The 16,480-nt window shown below is 40.7% G+C and overlaps 3 protein-coding genes across 16 annotated transcripts in view; 1 reads left to right on the top strand and 2 right to left on the bottom strand.

The window, feature by feature from the left end:
• The window catches only part of CPLANE1 (ciliogenesis and planar polarity effector 1), a 107,267-nt gene extending 106,939 nt beyond the window's left edge, over positions 1 to 328 (bottom strand). For 13 of the 14 annotated variants that reach the window (XM_043887301.1, XM_043887309.1, XM_043887310.1 and 10 more), the window contains exon 1: positions 209 to 325. The gene's annotated coding sequence lies outside the window, so the exon portion shown is untranslated. Of the gene's footprint in view, positions 1 to 208 lie in introns of all 14 variants that reach the window. The other variant, XM_043887302.1, reaches the window with a different exon arrangement.
• LOC122683648 lies at positions 74 to 5,802 on the top strand. The gene is made up of 2 exons (XM_043887435.1): positions 74 to 525; positions 5,799 to 5,802. Exons 1-2 carry the CDS (start codon positions 74 to 76, stop codon positions 5,800 to 5,802), a joined length of 456 nt encoding a protein of 151 aa, XP_043743370.1.
• Positions 5,803 to 15,518: 9,716 nt separating this feature from the next.
• NUP155 (nucleoporin 155) overlaps positions 15,519 to 16,480 on the bottom strand; it is a 52,361-nt gene continuing 51,399 nt past the window's right edge. Inside the window, exon 35 of the mRNA XM_043887523.1 lies at positions 15,519 to 16,114. Within this exon, the coding sequence (XP_043743458.1) occupies positions 15,976 to 16,114 (139 nt within the window). The 3' untranslated portion in view covers positions 15,519 to 15,975. The remainder of the gene's footprint in view (positions 16,115 to 16,480) is intronic.

The raw sequence follows: 16,480 nt of genomic DNA, 5'->3' as shown, positions 1-16,480 counted from the left end.
CCGGGAGGCCGAGGATGCTGCGGCGGGAGGACGACGCCGGGAGACCGGGTAGGGGGGCTGGGTGCGGCGGGGGATGGCGGGGCTGGGAGGTCGCGGGCGAGCCAAGACTCGAGAGCGTGAGGGGGCGGAGGAGCCCGAGGACGCCGCGGGCCGGAGGGCGAGCGCAGGAGGCTGGGACCGTGCAAGACGGGAATCTGCGGGCAGTTACCTCCGCCAGGGCCTGGCCCGTCCGAGGCTGGGAAGGCGCGACGAGGCTGAGATGAAGGAGGGCGACAGAGACGGGCGGAGCTGCCCGCCCCGACGCGAGCCTACGCCTTGGCGACGGCGGAGGGCGGGGAAGGGACGCGGGCGAGCGCCGCCAGTGCGCCTGCTCCGAGCCGGCTGGGAGCGCGGGCGGGAGGCTGGAGGCGTTCCCCAGTCCTTCTCTCCGCCGGGTCACCCGGGGTTCCCGCCCTTGTCCTCCCAGCGGTCCTGCGCCTCCGCTGCCTCCCCGCCTGCGTCCCTTCTTGATGCTTTTGAACTGTGGTGTTGAAGAAGACTCTTGAGAGTCCCTTGGACTGTAAGGAGATCCAACCAGTCCATCCTAAAGGAAATCAGTCCTGAATATTTATTGGAAAGACTGATGCTGAAGCTGAAACTCCAATCCTTTGGCCACCTGATGCAAAGAACTGACTCATTTGAAAAGACCCTGATGCTGGGAAAGATTGAAGCAGGAGGAGAAGGGGACAGCAGAGGATCAGATGGTTGGATGGCATCACCGATTCAATGGACATGAGTTTGAGCAAGCTCCAGGAGTTGGTGAACGACAGGGAAGCCTGGCCTGCTACAGTCTATGGGGTCACAAAGAGTTGGACACGGCTGAGCACCTGAACAAGAACTACAAAAACTGATGATTCTGGCAATAAATCTTTATTTTCCTCTTTTGCAAACACACTTGATAAAGTCTAAAATCAACATATTAAACATGTCCAAAACAGTCTACTGCATTAAAACTCCAGTTGATTTCAAAATGTAGAGCACCAGTAACTTAGTTTTGGTTTGGTTTTCTGATGGCAACGTAGACCACACTGCCAAAATGAAATTCTGGGACTCTGAACAACCCTCCTGATAATGTGAGTTTTATGCAGATCTAAAGTATTACATGTCAGGACATAAGAACATACAATGAAGCTAGTGCAACTGAGACCCTGAATTTTTTATTTTGATTCAATTCAAATAGCTATGTGTGGCTGTGGCTCTGTATTGTGCAGTGCAGCTTTAAATCCTTGTTAATGAACTTGACTCAGCTCCAGTATTTCTCAACCTCAGTTCAGAATTGGAAATCTGTTGGAGGGAAAATTCAAGTGGTGCCTTTTGGATATGGGATTTACTCTTGGATCAGTCAGCTATGGCTGGGATCATATAGTGCAGAAATCGCTGCTGAGGGCTTGCTTGTCTGTGTGTATCTGAGGCCATTCTCCCCCAACGAAGGGAATTATTATAAGGTGAGGTCTATTATAAGATGGAGTGGTGGCTTCCCTGATGGCTCAGTGGTAAAGAATCTACCTGTGCATACAGGAAACACGGGTTTGATCCCTGATCCCGGAAGATCCCATGTGCGGTGGAACAACTAAGCCGCTGCGCCGTAACCATTGAGCCTTTGCTGTAGAGCCCGGGAGCTGCACCTACTGAAGCCCACACACCCTGAAACCAGGGCCCCGCAGCAAGAGAAGCCACTTCAGTAAGAAGCCGAAGTACCACAGCTAGAGAGTAGCCCCCACTTGATGCAACTCGAGAGAAGCCAGTGTAGCAACAAAGAATTATTTTAAAAAGATGGAGTGGTGAGTTATTTAGGATAGACTAGGGCACCAAATCAAAAAGCCTCTACCATAAATTGGTGACCTAGAGAACAAAGGCAATTATTTCTTACTTGTCTATCTATTACAGGTGATTTAGTTTGTTAGGTTTGCTCTGCTCAACACAATTATTCAGAGATCTAGGTACCTTCGAGATACTCATCTTGTAATTCTCCAGTACCTTGTTGCATAATCAAGACTGATGTCCAAGTGGGATTCAAGTCACAGGAAAGGGGAAAAGGAGGGAGCATCCCCAAGGTCTTGAGATCTGGGTCCAGTACGATGGTACACAGTATTTCTGGTTATGTTGCATAGAGAATTTCATCATCAGTTCACATCTAGCCACAAAGCAGGCTGGCAAATACAGATTAGCAGTGTACCAGTGAGACTGATAGAATAATTTTGGTGGATGATTAGCAGTCTTCATCACAAGTGCTTAGAATATTAAAAATAGTAATACATATTTCTTGTCTTCAAGGGTATCACAGGTTTGGTGAGGAGATAGAAGACTAGGTAATTAGCAATGAATAAGGAACATGCTGTACAAACCCAAAGAAAAGAATGATGTAAAACAGTATTTCTCAAACTTTAATGTACCTACAAATCACCTGGGAATATTGTTAAAAATGTAGATTCTGATTCAGTAGGTCTGGGGTAGGTGGGGCCGTAAGATTGACTCTCCTAACAAGCTCCCAGGTGACACCAATTCTGCCGGTCCTTGGACCAGTCCTTAAGTAACAAGTGGATACGGTTGCAGCAGAGGGAATAACATTTGAGTTTTGTATTATGGTACAGTGATCAAGAGTCCAGTTTAAGATATTAGACATCTTATGTTCAATTCCCAACTTCAATTTACTGGCTGATTTATTAATAAATTGCTTATCTTTAAACCTAATAAAGATTGTAAGTAATAGAGAACCACACACAAACTGGATATAGCAAAAAGAAAAGTTGATTAGCTCATTAACCCAGGGGTTCAGCAGGTAACTTGCAAGTTTTGATCAGGCAGGGCTCTTCTGTTTTTCTTCTCGTCACTCTGCTGTTTGCCTTCAGGCTGGCTTCTTTTGTGGTAAAGTGAGAAGATGGCACATTTACACCTATTTTACAAGGCAAATGTAGTTTAAATTTTTATCTTTAATTAAGGATTCTTCTTGAGCCGCCAACCCAGTATGTAGCAGGGAAAGTCTTTACCTTGACAAGTGATGGTACTTCCATTTCTTTTTTGATAAATCTCTTTCAAATAAATGCTGTGCCTTGCAGATTGTCTTTTTCTCATTCTATTCAATCTACCAGGTGGATTCATAATGAGAGTGGGAGGAGGGGTTATATGCCCTAAAGGCATTGAGAGAGAGAGTGTTTACATTCAAACTTTATTTTTTATATTCTTAGCTATCCTTTCTTCAGGATGTCTGATGTTGGCTTCTGGGTCTATCGCACTGGTGTCTATATCTTCTTGTTATCCTTTAGTCCCAAGTCATGCCCAACTCTCCTGCGACTCCTATGGACTTGTAGCCCACCAGGCTTCTCTGTCCGTGAGATTTCCCAGGCTCCTCTGTCCATGAAATTTCCCAGGCAAGAGTACTGGAGTGGGTTGCTATTTCCTTCTTCAGGGGATCTTCTCGAGCTTTCAACTCCTGTGTTGGCCGGTGGACTCTTAACCACTGAACCACCTGGGAAACCCAATGTCTGTAGCTAGAGTCTTTAATTTCTCTTTTGATGATGCAATCACACCCCCTAAGTCTCAGCCATCCCCTTCATCTCTGTATTCTGTTGCCTTTACAGGGGTCTCTCCTTGCTCTCAAGTTCCCCAGAGCATGTGAGAATGTTCTGTGTCTTGAACTAAACGTAAGAGCTGAGAGCAAGTCAGGAATAATGACTCAGCTCTTTCCTCTAATTATAACACGTCACCATGTTTTATTCTGTTGGGGTCACCCCCATATTGGGAGAGAGAGAGCATTCTAAAGAACTGTCTTTTCCAATAATTTAGAAAAGCTACTTTGCTCTCAACTTTCTCTTCAACACTGTCTCCATGAGATTTTGAGACAGAGGCATATCTGATTCTTTGTTTCCACTAAGCCAGAGGGCTTTTCTTCTTCCTCTTGGATAGTATCCCTCTTATGTATATTCTGAGTCCTCTCTGGATTGTCCCTGCATTATGGCAAAAGCCCATATTCATGCTTTAATGCTTTGAATTTGATATAACAGGAAATGTGGAGAGTCCCTCTGTCTGTGAATACAGGTGTCATCAAAAGTAGAAACCATTCTCTGATTTCTCTTTTGAGGCTCTGCTTCGGAAAAGTGGACCCATCACACCTGTAACCTGGCAGATGAGGGCTGGGCAGGTGTGTGCCCACAGCTTGCCCAGCCATGGTATGTACCTTATTTTTAGATAAGTGTAACAGTAATTGTCGTAACATGCATCCTTTTAATTTTCAAGTCCTGAATTCTCTCTTGTTTAAATGGCAATTGAAGTTGTTTTACTTTCAGAAAACCCATCAGAAGGAAACAGATGACCAGTGCAGAAAGAAAAGTAAGTCGAATACCAAGACCTGGGCTGTCAGGACAGGACACAGGAAAGAACATGTGCTTTTAGGTAAGGTTCTGTATTTTGAATGAGGCGGTAGCTATAACAGGTATGTTCACTTTGAGAAGACATTATTATATGATTTGTGTACTTTATGTTATTTCAAGTAAAGGTTTGTTTAAAAACATATTGAAAGCTACCATTTAAACAAAGAGTCAGACACAACTGAGTGACTAACACACACACACCATTTAAACAAAGATAAAAGTAAAAGCGGTCATCTGTTGGGTCCCGCATAGATTCACCTTTAAAGGATGAGTAGGGTTGTGAAAGAGAAGTGGAGAAAGATTATGATTTTAGATACAGCATATGGAATAATTGTAGGACACATCCAGGGGATGTAAAGTGAGCTCCTGTCGCAGAGTCTACACACAAGCTATTGGGTGCTAGCTCAGCAGACTCTTTGACAACTGCTGTTCCACACACTTAGAGGGGAACCTCAGCAGCCTCATTAATAGTACGTAACGCTGTCCTCTCATGTCGTACTATCCCCGGCTAACCAATTGGCCAGATAGGACTTAAAGCAGTGGAGACAGGTAAATATTTGACAACCTGCTTTACAAGGTAGAGGAGATACCATGATTTACAGTATTTACAGTTTCTGTGGTGCACATTTTCTCACCATGATGTTTTCCAAGTTTTCATCAATCAGCTCAAAAATTCCCTGAAAATTTAAGTCAGCTCTCAAAACCCAATCCCAGGGGCCCCAGCACACCAATGACTTAAGACAAAAGTGAAAGTCGCTCAGTCGTGTCCCACTCTTTGAGACCCCATGGAATGGACTGTCAGTGGAATTCTCCAGGCCAGAATACTGGAGTGGGTAGCCTATCCCTTCTTCAGGGGACCTTCCCAACCCAGGGATCGAACCTAGCTCCCCCACATTGCAGGTAGATTCTTTACCAGATGAGCCACAAGGGAAGCCCTGATTTAAGACAGGCAAGCCACAATCACCCTGAGAGGGAGAACAATCCTTTTGATGGATTTATCATAAGGGTGAAGAAGTGTCTTTCCCATAAGGCCACCTCCCCTCACATCTCATTCATCTAGATTGAGGTCACAGGAGCCCTGAATATAATGTAGAACACTTTTAAGAGATGCCTCATCACCAACATTTTTATGGACATAAATTGATATTTTCAGGGTTTGTGAAGATTGGAATTTTAGCCTACTCACAAGCTAACAAACTCTCCTGTTTCATGGTGTTGAGAGAAAACGTCAGACGCCTGTAGTTAGAGAAAAGGACTTTATTTCTTAAGGCAAAAGCAGTAGATAGAGTGTTAGTATGATGTTCATGAGGCTCCCTGTGACTCCCAGTTCCCACGCCAACAGCACAGGTGCCTAGGTGGATGAAGTGTTTTTTTTTTTTTTTCTTTTAATAGGTGAGGAACATTGAGCTGGGCTGTTTCTCACTTTTATTGTGAGTGGCAAGTGGACTAACTCATTGTTTGGGATGTTACCTCTGCAAAACCCCTCAGAAATGGCTGGTAAGAGCAGTCTGGGTTTTACATTCTTGGCATATCCTGCAAAGGTGTGGGACATAAAGGATCCTGCCAGATTGCGTATCCCATCAGTAAGTCCAAAAATAATTCAGAAGAATTGATCTGATAATGAAAAAGAATCTAAAAAAGAATATTTATGTATATGGATAACTGAATGACTTTGCAGTACACCTGAAAGTAGCATGTTATAAATCAACTATATTTCAGTAAAAATGAAAATAAAGCCCCCTTCCCTGTCCAAAAAGTTGGTCTATCAGTGTAAAATCATGTGAGGAATACCTTAACCAATTTATTTAGCTTCTGCTTTTTTTTCATGAATGAGCGAAAATGATATATAACTCTACCTTATAAAATCTTTCAATAAATATAAAAAATTCTAAGTGATGAGTCCATTATGTCAGTTTAATTGGCAACATTTTTTTTCTTGGTAGTACATTAAAAAATGGTTAATTGATGGCACTTGAAACTAAATGAAATATTTAATATTTCTCATTATTAGGCATGTGATTACTTTTATTACAAACTCTGATTTTTATTACTGGCATGTGGAAATACACTGTAGTCAATTTAGCTTGCTATGTTACTAGCCCTCCTATTTTTTTTTTTTTTTTGCCCTCCTATTTTCTTGTTAAATTGTTTTTTTTTCAAATTGTTTTGTGATTCACTTGGTTTTTCAAGATATGTAATCATGTTGCCTTCATATGGAAATATTTTGAGATTTTTACTTATATTTATCCTTTTACATTATAAAGTTTGTAGCATTTTTTGGTGTATTTTATAATTGCTAGCATCTGAATTATTTTGTTCACCAAAAATGGTGTCAAGAGGGATGGACTCTAGTCCTTTTCTTTCAGGATATGATTATACAGGAGAACAGATACACTGATAAAAACATTGAGTGTGACAATATGTGAAAACAATGGATATTTGACTTTTTTAAAAAATTATTTATTTTGGCTGCACTGGGTCTCTGTGGCTGCATGAGCTTCTCTCTAGTTGTTGAGAGCATGGGCTATTCCTTGCGGTGGCTTCTCTTGTTGCTGAGCACAAGCTCTAGGGTGGATAGGCTTCAGCAGGTGTGACTTGAGGGCTCAGTTTTTGCAGCTCCCTGTGTTTGATCCCTGGGTCAGGAAGATCCCCTGGAAGAGGAAATGGCAACCCACTCCAGTATTCTTGCCTGGGAAATCCATGGAGAAAGCAGCCTAGCGGGATATAGTCTATGGAGTCACAAGAGTTGAACACAACTTAGCAACTAAACCACCACTCCCAGATATTCCATGGTTCCAGCACCATTTATTGAAAAGACTATTCTTTCTCCTACTGAATTACCTTGGCACCTTGTTGAAAATGCATTGTCCATATACATGTGCATCTATTTCTGTACCCTTTTGTTCTATTGATATACCAATGCCACATTATCATAATTACAGTAGCTTTATACCAAAATCTTGAAATCAGTATTCTCAGGTTTTCTTTTTTCAAATCTGTTTTCACTATCCTAGGACCTCTGACTTCCATATAAATGTTAGAATCAGCTTGTTCATTTCTACAAGTGTGCTGTAAATCTGGTTGGCAATGCACTATGTATGCATTTCATGAGAATTCATGGTTAATATTCCTGTTTATTCTTCCAATCCACGAGTGTTGCATATTTCTTATCTACTTTCTTCCAGGACTATCTCAGTTTCCAATGTATAGGGCTTATATATAGTTAAAATTAATCTTATTTTATGGTTTTTAATGTTATTTAAATGAGTATTTAGAAGTTTTTGACTACTTGCTGCTGGTATATTGACATGCAGTTTTTAAAAAATTTTATGTATTTATATATTCATTGACTGCGCTGAGTCTTCAATTGCTGCAGGTTCTTCTCTAGTTGTGGAGAGTGGGGGCTTCTCTCCAGTTGGGGTGCATGGACTTCTCATTGCAGTGGCTTCTCTTTTTGGTCTAGGGTTGCAGACGTCAGTAGTTGCAGCATGTGGGTTCAATAGTTGCAGCTCCCAGGCTCTAGAGCACAGGCTCAATAGTCTCAGCGCACAGGCTTAGCTGCTCCGTGGCATGTGGGATCTTCCTGGACCAGGGGTAGAACCCATGTCTCTTGCATCGGAAGGCAGATCCTTTACCACTAAACCACTAAGGAAGCCCTGGAATTGGTTTATATACATTGACCTTATATCCTGTGGTCTTGCTAAACTTACTAGTTCTAGCAGTTTGTTCTGTTTAATAGTTCTACTATTTTCTGTATATTCTTTAGGATCTTCTACATAATTATGTTCTGAATAATTCTGCTTTCTGCTTTTCCAATTTGAATGTCTTTTATTTCTCTTGCCAAATTGTGCTGATCAGGAGTTCTAATCCTCGTTGAAAAGAAACCTTATTTTTAACTTTAAGGAGAAAGTGTTTAGTCTTCCACCATTAGTACAATTTTAGCTGTACATTTTTCACAGATACCTTTTATCAGGCTGAGGAAGTTCTTTTAGTTCCTAGTTTGCTGAGAATTTGTTGATGTCAGGCTTTGGTATGATTTTGTGTTTTTCCTGCTCTGGGTTCACTGAGTTTCTTGGATCTATGGGTTTAGAGTTTTCATCAAAGCACAAGAGACTTAGTGGTAAGGTAGGTGGACAGATACAGTGGACTGAGGTGTGCCCAACATGCAGTTTTTCGGGAAGCACTTCCTTCCTCTTCCGTATTGTCTGGAGAATGACTCTGCACCCCACAGCTGAGTCTGTAACTGAAGCGGGGTTTATCAGTGCCCTTCCTGGGACTTATCTGTTGAATTTACCTCTGGGTTAGAGCAAAAAAAATGAAGAAACTTGACAGTGCCTGCACTGTCCCAGGACTTACGGAGCAAACTGCAGAAGGAGACAAAAAATAAATTCAGAGGAGGAGAGAACCAAGCTAGAGAAAGCCCTGAAAATACTGAAGTCCTGGATCTAGCCATGTGGAGTCTTCTCTATTATTTGGACTTCTTAGATTTGAAGGGCAATAAGTTCTGCTTTTGCTTAAACTAACTTGAGATTCTGGTTTTTACTTTTGTAAACTTCAGTGGCATCCTCATGTCACACCAGGAATCTGAAATTTCTTCTGAAGGAAAAGGAAGGGGTGTAATACATTTAGGTTTCAGTTCAGTTCAGTTCAGTCACTCAGTCGTGACCAACTCTTTGGGACCCCATGAATCACAGCATGCCAGGCCTTCCTGTCCATCACTAACTCCCAGAGTTTACTCAAACTCAGGCCCATCGAGTTGGTGATGCCATCCAGCCATCTCATCCTCTGTCGTCCCCTTCTCCTCCTGCCCCCAATCCCTCCCAGCATCAGGGTCTTTTCCAATGAGTCAACTCTTCGCATCAGGTGGCCAAAGTATTGGAGTTTCAGCTTCAGCATCAGTCCTTCCAATGAACACCTAGGACTTATCTCTTTCAGGATGGACTGGTTGGATCTCCTTGCAGTCCAAAGGACTCTCGAGTCTTCTCCAACACCACAGTTCAAAAGCATCAATTCTTCGACGCTCAGCTTTCTTCACAGTCCAACTCTCACATCCATACATGACCACTGGAAAAACCATAGCCTTGACCAGAGGGACCTTTGTTGGCAAAGTAATGTCTCTGCTTTTTAATATGCTATCTAGGTTGGTCATAACTTTCCTTCCAAAGAGTAAGCATCTTTTAATTTCATGGCTGCAGTCACCATCTGCAGTGATTTTGGAGCCCAAAAAAGTAAAGTCTGTCACTGTTTCCACTGTCTCCCCATCTATTTCCCATGAGGTGATGGGACCAGATGCCATGATCTTAAGTTTTCTGAATGTTGAGCTTTAAGCCAACTTTTTCACTCTCACTTTCATGAAGAGGCTTTTTAGTTCCTCTTCACTTTCTGCCATCAGGGTGGTGTCATCTGCATATCTGAGGTTATTGATATTTCTCCCGGCAATCTTGATTCCAGCTTGTGCTTCTTCCAGTCCAGCGTTTCTCATGATGTACTCTACATATAAGTTAAATAAGCAGGGTGACAATATACAGCCTTGACGTACTCCTTTTCCTATTTGGAACCAGTCTGTTGTTCCATGTCCAGTTCTAACTGTTGCTTCCTGACCTGCATATAGGTTTAAGAGGCAGGTCAGGTAGTCTGGTATTCCCATCTCCTTCAGAATTTTCCACAGTTTATTGTGATCCACACAGTCGAAGGCTTTGGCGTAGTCAATAAAGCAGAAAATAGATGTTTTTCTGGAACGCTCTTGCTTTTTCGATGATCCAGCGGATATTGGCAATTTGATCTCTGGTTCTTCTGCCTTTTCTAAAACCAGCTTGAACATCTGGAAGTTCTCGGTTCACGTATTGCTGAAGCCTGGCTTGGAGAATTTTGAGCATTACCTTACTAGCTTGTGAGATGAGTACAACTGTGCGGTAGTTTGAGCATTCTTTGGGATCGCCTTTCTTAGGGACTGGAATGAAAACTGACATTTTCCAGTCCTGTAGCCACTGATGAGTTTTTCAAATTTGCTGGCATATTGAGTGCAGCACTTTCACAGCATCATCTTTCAGGATTTGAGATAGCTCAACTGGAATTCCATCATATCCACTAGCTTTGTTCGTAGTGATGCTTTCTATGGCCCACTTGACTTCACATTCCAGGATGTCTGGCTCTAGGTGAGTGATCACACCATTGTGATTATCTGGGTCATGAAGATCTTTTTTGTACAGTTCTTCTGTGTATTCTTGCCACCTCTTGTTAATATTTAGGTTTACATTCTTGAAAACTGACTTTAGTGTGGGGGGAAAAATGAAGGTGTCCAATTAGAGGGAGGAAAACCACTTACAGACTATTGTATGTGTATTAATGAAATAGGATACCTGATTAAACTCTAAGAACCTAAACTAGTGAGGTAATTGATGAGATACTTCATTAAATAGATTTGCTTAGAATTTGGTGACTGGGACTTCCCTGGAGGCCCAGTGGCTAAGAATCCTTACTTCCACTGCAGGGGGAGTGGGTTTGATCCCTGGTCTGGGAACTAAGATCCCACATGCCAAATGGTGTGGCTGCGGGGGGTGGGGGGGAGGTGGGCGGGGGCGGGGATTGGTGACTAATTGGATTTGGAGGGAAGGGAAAGAATTTAAAGATGAGATCTGTATGTCTGACTTGAATAATTAGATGATAAAGACTGAGGTAGAAAACAGAGGAACAGGAGGAGGCAAGGGGCAGGGAGAGAGGAATGAGTGATTTATTCATGTTTTGAATGAGGAGCTTCAGCAATCATTCAACTGGAAATGTTCATTACAGAGGCAGGCACTCAAGTGCGGGATGGAGATATGATACAATAGTCCTAGCTCAAACATGACAAACTGATTAAGGTTTAAAATTTATTTTTATTTATTATTTATTTTGGCTATTTATCTATTTTTAATTTATTAGTTATTTATTATCTATTTATAAAGGACAGAAATGGTATGGACCTAATAGAAGCAGAATATATTAAGATGTGGTAAGAATACACAGAAGAACTATACAAAAAGATCTTAATGACCCAGATTACGATGATGGTGTGATCACTCTACCTAGAGTCAGACATTCTGGAGTATGAAGTCAAGTGGGCCTTTGGAAGCATCAATATGAATAAAGCTAATGGAGGTGATGGAATCCAGCTATTTTAAATCCTAAAAGAGGATGCTGTTAAAACTGATGCACTCAATATGCCAACAAATTTGGAAAACTCAGCAGTGGTTACAGGACTGGGAAAGGTCAGTTTTCATTCCAATCCCAAGGAAGGGCAATGCCAAAGAATGTTCAAATTATTGCACAATTGCACTCGTTTCACACACTAGCAAAGTGATGCTCAAAATCCTCCAAGTTAGGCTTCAATAGTACGTGAACTGAGAACTTCCAGATGTTCAAGCTGGATATAGCAAAGGCAGAGGAACCAGAGATCAAATTGCCAACATCCATTGGATCATAGAAAAATCAAAAGAATTCCAGAAGAACATCTACTTCTGCTTCATTGACTATGGTAAAGCCTTTGACTATGTGGATCACAACAAACTGTGGAAAATTCTTAAAGAGATCGGATTACCAGACCACCTTACCTGCCTGCTGAGAAACCTGTATGCAGGTCAAGAAGCAACAGTTAGAACAGGACATGGAACAATGGACTGGTTGCAAATTGGGAAAAGAGAACATCAAGGCTATATATTGTCACCCTGTTTATTTAACTTATATGCAGAGTACATCATGAGAAATGTTGGGATGGATGAAGCACAAGCCGGAATCAAGATTGCTGGGAGAAGTATCAATAACCTCAGATATGCAGATGACACCACCCTCACGGCAGTACATTGAAAATTGTGATAGACTTTATTTTCTTGGGCTCCAAAATCACTGAAGATGGTGACTGCAGCTGTGAAATTAAGATGCTTGCTCCTTGGAAGAAAAACTATGACAAACCTAGGCAGTGTATTAAAAAAAAACAGAGACATTACTTTCCCAACAAAGGTCTCTATAGTCAAAGCTATGGTTTTTCCAGTAGTCATGTATGGATGTGAGAACTGGACCATAAGGAAGGCTAAGTGCTGAAGAATTGATGCTTTTGAAATGTGGTGTTGGAGAAGACTCTTGAGAGTCCTGAATAGTCATTGAACGGACTGATGCTGAAGCTCCAATACTTTGGCCACCTGATACCAAGAGCTGACTCACTGGAAAAGACCCTGATGCTGGTAAAGATTGAAAGCAGGAGGAGAAGGGGATGACAAGAGGGTGAGATGGTTGGATAGCATCACCAATTCAATGGACATGAGTTTGAGCAAGCTCCAGAAGATGGTGAAGGACAGGGAAGCCTGGAGTGCTGCAGTCCATGGGGTGGCAGAGAGTCGGACATGACTGAGCAACTGAACAGCAACAATTTTGGGCTGCACTTGGTCTTTGTGCATGTGAGCTTTCTGTATTTGCAGTAAACAAGGGACTACTCTCTCTTGCTGTGCACAGGATTCTCACTGCATGGGTTCTCTTGCTGCTGAGCACGGGCTCTTGGCTCATGTGCTTCAGCTACTCAGTGCAATGTGGGATCTTCCTGGAGCAGGGATTGAACTAGTATTCCCTGCATTGGCAGGTGGTTTCTTAACCACTGGACTATCAGGAAAGTCCCCTTGATTAATCTTAAAAAGAGTTATTCTTCCATAGCTAAGTTTTAAAATAAATGTTTAATTTCTAACATAATACAGTAGATATGTTCATCCAAAAGGAAGAAGAATAAAAACAATAGTATTTTAACTAATATGTGAAGCAGAACAACAAAACAATAAAAATAGATTACATTAGCTCTTACAAATTTTTGGATTTAAAAAAGTCTTATCACTTGGCTTCAACCTCCTTATGAGGAAACTTTCCTTATGAGCAAAATAAAACTTCCAAGAGTTTAAATGATTTATCAGAAGACTCAAAAATATTCTGAAAAAATTTATTAAGGGAATTTAAATGAAAAAACTGATAAAAAATGGAAGGAAAGCATATGCCTTTCCAGACATTTAGATTCAGTGTTCTATTTATTTCCTTGATACAACTGTATCCCTATCATATTTTCCCCCTCATGACTAAGAGGAAAAAAGATGGAGGAGGGAAGTATCCTGAGGAAGAAAATGAGGAATCTGTGAGCCCTGAGATGAAATCAACTATACAACATAAAAGATGGGAGCAGATAGGTTTTCAACAAACAAGTCACTAGTAAGTTAGGTGTATTATACTAAAGAAATGCTGAACATACATTTCATGCATTTCAGGACTAATATCCTTTACCTTGTACAGTTAAACATTTCTCTTTTTAAAAAATTTTTTTGTATTTATTTAGCTGCACTGGGTCTTAGTTGTGGCACGTGGGACCTTCTTTGCCACATGCAGAATCTCTAGTTGCAGCCAGCATGTGGGATCTAGTTTCCTGACCAGGGATGGAACCCACCCCTGCATTGGGAGCTTGGAGTCTTAACCACTGGTCCACCAGGGAAGTCCTCAAAACAGCTTTTTTTCTTTCTTAACCATTTTGCCACACTAAAATGATCTATCTGGAAATATGTGTCACAATGACTTTCAGTGACTCCTCACTGCCTACAATGAATGCACTGTTTCATATATTCCACTTATCATTCATTGCCTATAGATGTTTAATAGTCACTATAAAGAAATAATGTGTTGAATGAAAACCAAATATAAAGTATATAAACAAAGTTGATACATGTGATAGAACAATGCTACTCCAAGTTTGATCCACTTACCACCAGTATCATTATCACATTGAAGGTGGAATATCTGTTTTAAACAGGTTATCGAAGCGATTCTTATGAATGTTAAGGTTTTACACTCTTCCAGATGACTAAAAAGGAGAAGAGGATCTTAATTTCTCTTAGTACTCTTACCCTCCAAAGGATATTGAAAAGATTTGCTGTGTGGCTAGAATTCTTAAAGATGTTATGTAAGGTGTTATAGAAATAAAAGAAACGGTTCAGATTTCTGGATTCTTAAAGACCATTTAGCCACATTAGCTTACATTCCTTATGAAAGATGTAGCTTCATTATTTTGAGTTCTGTAAACTTAACATACATATTAATGTTCTTGTGGGTAAATGTGCATGTAGCAGAACTGGAATCACGGCTAAATATAGCATTTAAGCAAGACTTTCATTTTAAGTAGACAAGATAGAATTTTAAATTTACAGAATTAACAATGTGTAGCATACATTCATTTTACATATTCAAAAATATCTAAACTTAAGGAACTGAAAAGCTGAAAAATATGAGAGGTGATGGTATCTAATAAGAAGGTATTTTAACATCCTATTAAATATTATAAATAAGGAGATTACAGGAGAAAGGGAACTAAATTCTAAGAGAATAACTGTGGAGAAGGCAACCCATGATCTTGGGAAAAACATAAAAGTGGAAGGAAAAATATTTTCAAAATGTATTTTGAAAACTGTTAGACATACATTAGTGACAAAAGGTAGAAGATCATTACTCAAAAAAAAAAAAAAAAAGAAAAAGAAGGTCATTACTCTTGGTAACAAAAGGTAAGAGGAAAGGAGTCCATGTTCTTATTTTTCTGTGAGTCCTGGTCACTCACCAAACTTCTCCTTTTGTTGCCATGACTTTGGGCACTTGGTTTTGCCATCCTAATTCTGTTGAAGATTAGAAACTATATTATGAACAGTTTTGCTTCATATATGGTGTGTCTTGGGTGAAACTCAGGTGTTGTGGTTACTGATGGGCGAGGGAGGAAGAGGCATCAGATGGGAAACTCCATCCATGAACTGGTTGCACCGTCTAACACGGTGGTTCTCGACCTGACATGTACTGGGACAGCATGAAGGGCGTATTAAAGCAGAGGGCTGGGCTGGAGAATCTGAGTTTCTAACAAATGCCCAGATGATGCTGGTGCACACACTTGGAGAACCACCACTTTAAAGGAACCAGTAGTCCCAGGACAAAGAAGAGCTAGGTGGATGATGAGGGAAAACAGCATCTCCTTGTAGGGGAGATAGGACATAGACCATTAATTACAAGTTTATCACTTGCTCAGAAAAAACAACCAGGTGTGTACTACAAGGATTGTAACCGACAAAATCAGTAGTTAGAAGAAATTTCCTTCCAAAGATGAACCCAAAAATCTTAAAAACTTTTTAAAAGAGACAGTGTTTATTTGCCTATTTAAGAACTGTTGTAGAATCTACTATTACGGGACCGGACCTACTCAGCTAGCCTATTTAAGTTTCGATACTTGAACTAACTTGACAATGAGCATATAAATTCAAAACAAGAGTTTTTTTTACTTGTTTATCCTTGTGTTAAAATCATAAATAATCTTATTTGTTTTTAACTTGATTATTAAAAAGCAAAATAGTATTATGTAGTAAAAAAGAATTCACCTGCAAATGTACTCTCTGCTGATACCAGGCACTTATTAAAAACGCATTTCTACTAAAATTGTTCTTAAATTCTTAGATTTAGAGCATGTGATAGCTGGACCCAGCTGAGTTTTTATTTTACAGATTAAAAACGCAGGGATGAAAATACATTACAATAATTAATGAAGCCGTTCTAGTTTAGCCTGAAGAGATTTAAAGTTTCCAGTGATGGCTTGTACTGCTGCTGAGGAGCTCATAGACTGGAGCTCGACCAGATACCCACAAACAGCATCCAGGCAGAGATTTGTGAATCTTCTCCTGTAAAGAAAAAGACACCCAATCAGCCATCTACAGATTCAGAAACATTTCCTCCTATAGGACTTCCCGTCAACTTCTGCTAACCTTACTTAGTAAAGGCTCACAGAAGAGGAAGGATCATGTGATTAAGTAAATGGCAAATAAATGAAAAAGACATTCAGGGGAGTAGGTGGATTACCACATACCACCATTTTCCTCTCAAAGATTGTTACAATGAGAAGGAGGGCAATAAGGAATGACTCCTTAAATTAATATTAAATATTTACATTCATTTGGTCTCTTCAAACAAATGTATCTTGAGCGGCCAATAATATCACAAAAGACATAATGGCACTTCCTAGGTTGCTCATTCAAAATGGAAGGAGT

This window comes from Cervus elaphus, chromosome 25 (assembly GCF_910594005.1).
Source record: "Cervus elaphus chromosome 25, mCerEla1.1, whole genome shotgun sequence".
Classification (NCBI taxonomy): domain Eukaryota; kingdom Metazoa; phylum Chordata; class Mammalia; order Artiodactyla; family Cervidae; genus Cervus; species Cervus elaphus.
This window is presented reverse-complemented; position numbering and strand designations above follow the sequence as displayed.